Source organism: Orcinus orca, chromosome 4 (assembly GCF_937001465.1).
Source record: "Orcinus orca chromosome 4, mOrcOrc1.1, whole genome shotgun sequence".
In the NCBI taxonomy this organism is placed as follows: domain Eukaryota; kingdom Metazoa; phylum Chordata; class Mammalia; order Artiodactyla; family Delphinidae; genus Orcinus; species Orcinus orca.
In genome coordinates this window covers 68,006,197-68,013,786 of record NC_064562.1, presented here as the reverse complement: position 1 = coordinate 68,013,786, position 7,590 = coordinate 68,006,197, and the positions used below count along the sequence as shown (strand labels likewise).

Below are 7,590 nucleotides of genomic sequence, written 5' to 3'. Positions count from 1 at the left end.
AATTTTGACTCTGTCACTTAGTTTTAATATATTTTAATGTTATTAGACTTTTAAATAGACACTACCTGGTACTGAACTGCTATCAGAGCTTTATTGTGGTATTCTTACCACTACATTAAATAGATAATAAAATTGTTTGCATAATAAAGACCTAGTTCATTGACCCCAGTCATGGGCCTCCCATGGTCCAAAGGACCCACTACCTACAATGTAGAACAGCACAGGGAATGAGGCCATCTTGTTCATAAATTCATTCAACTACATCACATGCCGCCAAATAAGTTATTTGAGGCAAGCTAAAAGGAAAAGCAAACAATTTTTGTTTTTATAAAAAGCTGCTCTGAGAAAAAGAATGAGTTCTGTTACAGATATTTATAAATGTACCTTTTTTATTTTAAATCCTAATATATAAGTAAATACTGTAAAATTCAGCCAACTATCCTTCTGATTGAACAATACCAGCTAATTTACTGTTATCATGATTTTTACATAGAAAATCTTTTTTAAACCTAAGCTTCACAACATATTTTCTAGCTATTTCATCTGAAAATGAAAACTATAATTCTTCTTGGGATACTGGGAGCCACAATATCAGCCCCAGTAAGTGATGTCATGGTACAATTGAAATCATTGTGTGAAACCCATAACAAGTCTTCTTCTACCATTTGTGTTTTTTGTTTTTTTTGTTTAGCTTATTCCACAGTGCCTTATGTCTGCAAGCAACAGCAATGAAGTTAGTTTAAATACTTAAAACAATGTCCCTCATTTTTTTATTTCTTTGGTTTATAGAAATCCAGTGGGGAAGAGATAAAAAGCTTTCTGTTGATTTATCCTGCAATTCTACCCACTAGCTCTTTATATCCAAATGCATTTCCAATGTTTATGTTTGTTTTGTATACCAAGTTGTTTCTAGAATATTACTTTGCCTCCCTTGTTTGATTGCAAATTCTTTAAAAGTAGAGACAGATTCTTGTATACCTTTTTGTTCTAATAACACCTGATATGGTGTAAATAGGTGTTTAAGAGCATAAAATGACTAACTAAACCACTGGAATGGGCTAAAGTTGTGCAATCTCATATACAGCAGGGGAGGGGTAGTTAAATCCTAACCTCTAATCACTGTCATTTATTATAAGCTTAGTAAGAAAACATCTCACCTCTAACAGGAAATTATGATCAGCTAGCTCTGACTTGTGATATATTTGTAGTAAACGTTCTTAATAGTTTTAGCATGTGCAGTAATCTTGTTTTCATATTATCTTTCCTTCTCTAGTTACTTCTGAACCTTAATAATGCTCAGCTTCAGCCACTACGGCTTCAGGTACCCCTACCTCAAAAATTATTTCAAGAATACATTTCTACCACTCATTTCTTGTGGTACTTGGTATGAGAACAAAATGTTTTCTGATTCTAAAATCTTAATTTTTAAAGTTATGAATTTGTCCTATATATTCTAACTACCATTTGTTTGAAGACTAAAGTAAAAACTATAATCAGGTGAACATTTATTTATTGAGAACTTGTTATATGCCGGGCACAAAGTCTCATAACTATGAGATATTTAAATTAACCATTTTACACAAAGTCATATTCAGCTAAGTGGTTAAAAAAAAAAAAAAAAAGAAGAAGAAGATTTGAAACCAGTCTGGCAACTGCAAAAACTGTAGCCTTTATCCACCTCATTCTGTCCCATATGTCACATTATGAGCACTGGGGATTTAGCATTGTTCCTGCTGCTTGCATGGCTCACAATGTGCCAGGATCTGCCCTTTTTTATAATGGAGCAATGGAAATATAGAAAATGTTTACATTTTGTCTGCTTCTTGCTCAGGAGTGATTTTAAATTCTTTTTGAAATGAAAGAGAAATGCTTCCTTTCTTTTGTGTCTTCCCAGGATCCATTTAATTCATGGATTCCTCCCTTCCCTGGGATTCTACAACAGCAGCAGCAGGGCTCAAATTCCAGGACTCTCCCGATTCCCTTTATCAACTCTCGACTGGTTTGCTGGACAGGTCCCAAATCAGATACCCTTCCCAGGACAGGTCAGTTTTGCCCAAGAAACCCGGGCAGGACAGCTGAACCCCTCACAGCCTCAAACACCACCGCAGACCAAACAGGGCCCTAATAAAATGTAAGTCGGACCTCTTCCATCTTGTTACCCAGAAGAGAGATAATGCACATGGAATGTGAAAAAGAATATGAACCAGCTTTGAAATAAGACAGGAGTTATTGAGCAAGAATTCTTTCTCATAATATATTTCTACCATCACTGGAAGTAATTCCTTATCTTTCTGATTTCTGTCATAAAAAATGCTATTTAAGTCAGCAGTCCAGGACAAATCAAAAGTGTTAAAACATGTCTTGGAAAGGATAACTAGGGAAATATCATCTTTAAAAAAAGGGCAATTTGCGTTAATGATGGTACACACAATAGATGACTTTTTGTCGTCATAGAAGTCTGCTAATACAAATTATACATTTGTATGGCTAGGTCTAAAGAAAACAGCTCTGGAATTTTAAATTAAAAAGTCAAGTATAACTTTTTTATAATTCCTTTTTTGGCAGGTTATGCCCTCTGTGTTCTCCTTCAAAATGCCTCGTGAACTAGCACAGGTAAATGAAAGGAATGCCATCACTCCTATACAGAGATGGCTGTATACCCTCTCCATTGAATGCTTCTTCTATATTTGTAGCTCTTATTCCTACAGCAGGGCTACAAACACGTACAGTGCTATCACGATCTAGATACCACCACTGCTGGGCTGGTAACAGTTTGTTAATATTAGGCTCACTTAAGAGCTCCAAAAGAAAGACCAGCCGAGACTCTTCAGGACCCTTGAGTTTCCAGGACATTACTTTGTTGGGAATTAAAGAGCTCACTAAGCCTTAGGTTGTGTCCTCTCTGCACCTAGAATGCTGGCATTTGGTAACAACTCTGGAGAAATACCATGGGCTGACTTTACCCAACCCTAAATTTTGGTTCAGAGAAAGATGCATTAATCGGATAAAATACCATATGATACAGAGAGAGTTTTTCTGAGTTATGCTCAAAATATTTTCAGTTTAACTCCAATATTACAGTCAAATGGTGGTGATTTCCATTAAATAACAGAATCTTTAAAAAATGAATGCAAACTAGTAGAATCGTTAAAGTGATATAGAAAACCCTCTTAATGTTTGGGTAGTTAATTTTATAATATCCTGGGCTCAAAGAAATAGTGATATGGATAAATTATATTATTCACCAGCAGAATATTGACCGTTTTGTAAAACATTACACCACTTGGCTTTAATGTAATCATAATTATGTAATTTTGTCCACTCCTATTATAAAACAAAAGTTACCTCTAGACATTATCTCATTCCATGCCACAGCATTTAGAGAGTTAGATACCTGACAAGTGGAATTACTTCATTTTAAGGATCAAGAAACTAAGTCTTTATGAGATTAAGTTCCCAATCCTGATGAAAATAAATAGCTGAGTTAGAATATAATTCTTCACCCTTCCTTTAACCACCTAACCAGTGGCTCTCCAACCTGGCTTTGCATTAGAATCTCTGGTGATGATTTTGAAAATTACAAATGCCTGGACCCTGTCCCACACCTAATGAATAAAAACCCCATGAGTAGATCAAAACTGATTATCTGTTAAAATGTTCAATTAGTGTTTTTGATCGTTAGCTAGGGTGAAGAACCACTGTACAAAATATACCTCTTCTCAAACCACAGTTATCATTTTTTTAGCTCTTATATCCAATAAGGTTTCATTTAATTATACAAGGAAAGAAAATAGCACACAAAACCCCATGTATGTACAATGATCCTCATTTTCTATAAACACATATGCATATACAGACATAAGTGCAAGCTAATACATGATAATGTGGGTGGTGAAATTGCAGGTGATTTTATTTGTTCCTTGTCTATTTCTGGATTTTTGAAGTATTCTACAATACTTATGGACTGTTTTAATAAAGTGGCAATTATTAAAGGAAATACATTCCTGAGAATTCATTCATTATGGTAGAATTTCTAATACCATGTTCTGCAGAATATATAGTTTCAAAAAAATAAATGGAAAATGCTGCACAGGCTGTCTTCTTAGATACTTGCAAAGTAATTTATATATAAAGTCCAAGGTGCCCTGTTAAAAAAGCCTGTTATTAGTTGAATTCACTACTTCCTAATGTGTCTGACCAAGCAACATTGAAACAAAGTCCAGTGTCACTTGCAATACAAGTTTACTCTAAAGTTTGGGAAGGACTGCTTCATGTGTTCTTTTGTTCATAAAATTGCTAAATACAAATCAGCTTTAATACAATATTGATATTAGAGGGTATTTTTTTTAAGTCTTGAACTAAAGGAAGCTCTTCTATACTTTTCTGTTTACAAATAGATGCTTCTGTACTACCCAGTTTACATGCTCCTACCCTGGGACCAGCCTCAACAAACAGTCGCACAGTCACCTCCGCAAACCAGACAGCTGCTGTTTGAGGAGCAGGTACTATAAGTGTTTGATTTTAGTTTGACTAGTTCCACCTGAGAATAAAGAAGATAAGGTAAATTTTCAGAGAAGAGAATATCTGATTATACTTAGTGCAAAAACTCAACAGCTTGAACTGGTGGTCATAAAAGGATATAGTGCTTTCTTTTAACATGTCACTAATTTGGAAATATACTCCAAGGCTGAATTTTGAAAGAGTAAAGCCAGTGAATGGACTTCAGCTGAATCAGAGGCCAAAATCTGAATCGTATTGGAAAATGAAGTTTTCTAACTTTTAAAAATCTACCAGCATCCCTTTTCTCATATACATGTGGTTATTATTTTTTTAAATAGCTACCATGATAAAAGGCACTTATGATCACCAGATCTTGAGGTAAAATTAGGTAACATTATTTTGAGTTTTGTGGACCTGCAATAAATTGGTAGAATTCTAATATAAATTCAGGTGTCTCATACATAACTAGATTTTAATTAGAATGGAAATTAGTTTTTTTTTAAACTTATCATCACTTAAAACTTGCCTAATCAATTAGAGAAAACTGGAAATTATGCTTTAAATGACTGGTAGTAGTACTTCCAATTAAGTCATATTAACTTAAAGAGAAAGGGAGAGTTTTAACCTAGAAATTATATGGTGGTAAAAGGATGCTTGGTAATTTAACAATAATTTTTACCACCTAGGACATACAAACTTTCAAAAAAGTCTTTACTATAGTATAATGTGTATATATATATATATATATATATATATATATATATATATATATATATTTCAGTAATCATTTACCACCACATTATGACAAAAATCATCAGAGCAAACCTAATGCATTTTTCTAAATTCTGACAGATGCCATTCTATACTGAATTTGGATATATTCCACGACAAGCAGAACCTGTAAGTAAACGTATACCTTTCACTAAAAAAAAAAAAAAAGGAACTAACTTTTGGAACTACTTGCTTCACAAACTATTAAATCTATCATTGCCCTTTAGTCAAAAACCACCAGGAACACACCCCTAGTTGGACAAAATTGGATTTATCCACTCATTGTAACAGGGGAGAACACACACCATGGAGAACTGTGGGGTGTCTTAACAGGAAGGTATTGGAATGACTTCTTACAGGGTCTGGCCTTGTGTCAGGTGATTTTGGGAAGAGTTAAAGGAGTGATGGTTCACCTTGGATTGGGTGTTCTCAAGTAGTGGGGGTAGTTCTGTGATTGGGTAACTTTCCAATTCTTACCTAGAAGGTAATGGAGAGAGGCAAAGACTATGACTGGTAAAGAAACAGGAATTATTCAGATTAGCCAGGACCTAAGGATGCCTGGTATTTCATGCCTTGCACAGGGACCTTGCTTTGGACAAGATTACAAAGTGGTGTTGTTTTGATTGTACTTCATCATGCTCAGAGGCGACCTGTCTGATGTTGGTATTCTGTAGGATTGTTAATGTACAACAGGAGAACATGAACGTCCAGAATAGAATGTCAGGACGGCTCCTGAAAACACTGCAGCAGAGCTATTGTGTCAGTCCATTTTCTCAGCGTCAGGAGCTGCTTTTCTCTTTCTCAAATCTAAATTATTTTGTTCGTTTTTAAGAAACTAATTGAAGAAGTTGGGAAGGGTTTAACTGCCTTGGGTGCAAAACAACATATTTTATCGATTAATAATTTAGACTTTTTTAAACTTTGCAATTTTTCAGGTTATGCCGAGAGGACAGCAGCAACCAGCCTTTGATCCCTTCCTAGGCACAGCTCCTGAAATTGCTGTGATGGTAAGTTTCCTTACCACACTTTGCTAGCTACTGTAAATAAGCAACTGACAACCTACAGGTCCCTGCATTACTGTTCATTTTAATGAAAATGTTATTATTCCACACAATTATTACTTCTTCCCCCTGTAATCGTTTTCCAAGCAAGATTCAATTCACTCAGTTCATCAAATATTTATTGAACGTTACTACATGCCAGATACTCTCCTTGGGTACACTCATTTAAAGTTAGGTATTAAGACATATCCATGTTTGCTGGCATATATTTATAGTCTTTCTAAAGGATAGATTATAATCTAGAAAATTAATAAAGGTATTTACTTCTCAAATAAAATCCTTGCTTTGCATCTCAATCCTATTGCTTTATATTCTTCCCAATTTTGACCTTGTCCTTGAACCTGTAACCACTTTTTTTTTGTCACCCTTATAGCCAGCAGGAGGAGTGTCACCATATTTACAAAAAAAAATGATAAATTTTAAGCACGCCAATGCAGGAATTTTCATTCCTTCAACTTCACAAAAACCCAGCACAACAAATTTTTTTACTTCTGCTATTGACTCAACTATTACCCCAGAACTCATGGAAAAGAAGGTAGAGTAATCAAAGATTTATTTTATGTAAGAAATTGATGTCTAATAGAAAGTATAAAGTTAGTGCTTAATTTATAGGACTTAGTCTTAGAAATAATGACAGTTAAGATATAGTAGAATATATGGTCTTAACCTTGAATAGGAAGACCAATAATTGCTTACGGATAATCAATTAATCAGAATATAATTTAATTTTGATTTAATAAGAGCTTCTTATGCGTATCCTTTTTTCACTAGGCCAAGACCAATAGCCTAAAGGAACCATAAGATGTTATCCTAATCATTCAGAGTTTGGGGTAGGTATTTGCCAAGAGGCATGCCTTAAGTACCGTGACATGTTGTAAATTAAAAGAAAAAAATTATAAGGAGAACTAATGAAAAGGTGTACAACAAAATAAAAAAAATACAAAGCTAATAATAATTAAGAGATTTTAGCAATTTTTTAAAAATCAAAATAAATTTTTGAGGATCATGTCTGCCTATGCCATAAACTTAGTATAAACTCTGAAAGCACAAATAGTAAATATACTAGGTCCATGTAAAAGACATTCAACAGATACTATGTACAAAGTCAGTTCTCCCAAATCAACACTTCACTTTGCAAGCTAAAAGTTGTAATAATGCCAATACATCTGTATTAGTTTGGAATGAAATAAAGTATCAAAGTGATAAAACATTTGTACAATCACATGGGAATTTAAAATTCCATGATTTTTATTTTAAA

At 34.1% G+C, this 7,590-nt stretch overlaps 1 protein-coding gene across 1 annotated transcript; it reads left to right on the top strand.

Moving 5' to 3' along the window:
- Nucleotides 1–549: 549 nt before the first annotated feature.
- Nucleotides 550–7,133, top strand: ODAM (odontogenic, ameloblast associated). Its single transcript, XM_033425906.1, is given in 11 exon segments — nucleotides 550–600; nucleotides 692–733; nucleotides 1,274–1,321; nucleotides 1,895–1,951; nucleotides 1,953–2,135; nucleotides 2,566–2,613; nucleotides 4,398–4,502; nucleotides 5,353–5,400; nucleotides 6,207–6,282; nucleotides 6,710–6,867; nucleotides 7,104–7,133. Coding segments are annotated over 11 exon segments (846 nt in total).
- Nucleotides 7,134–7,590: the final 457 nt, after the last annotated feature.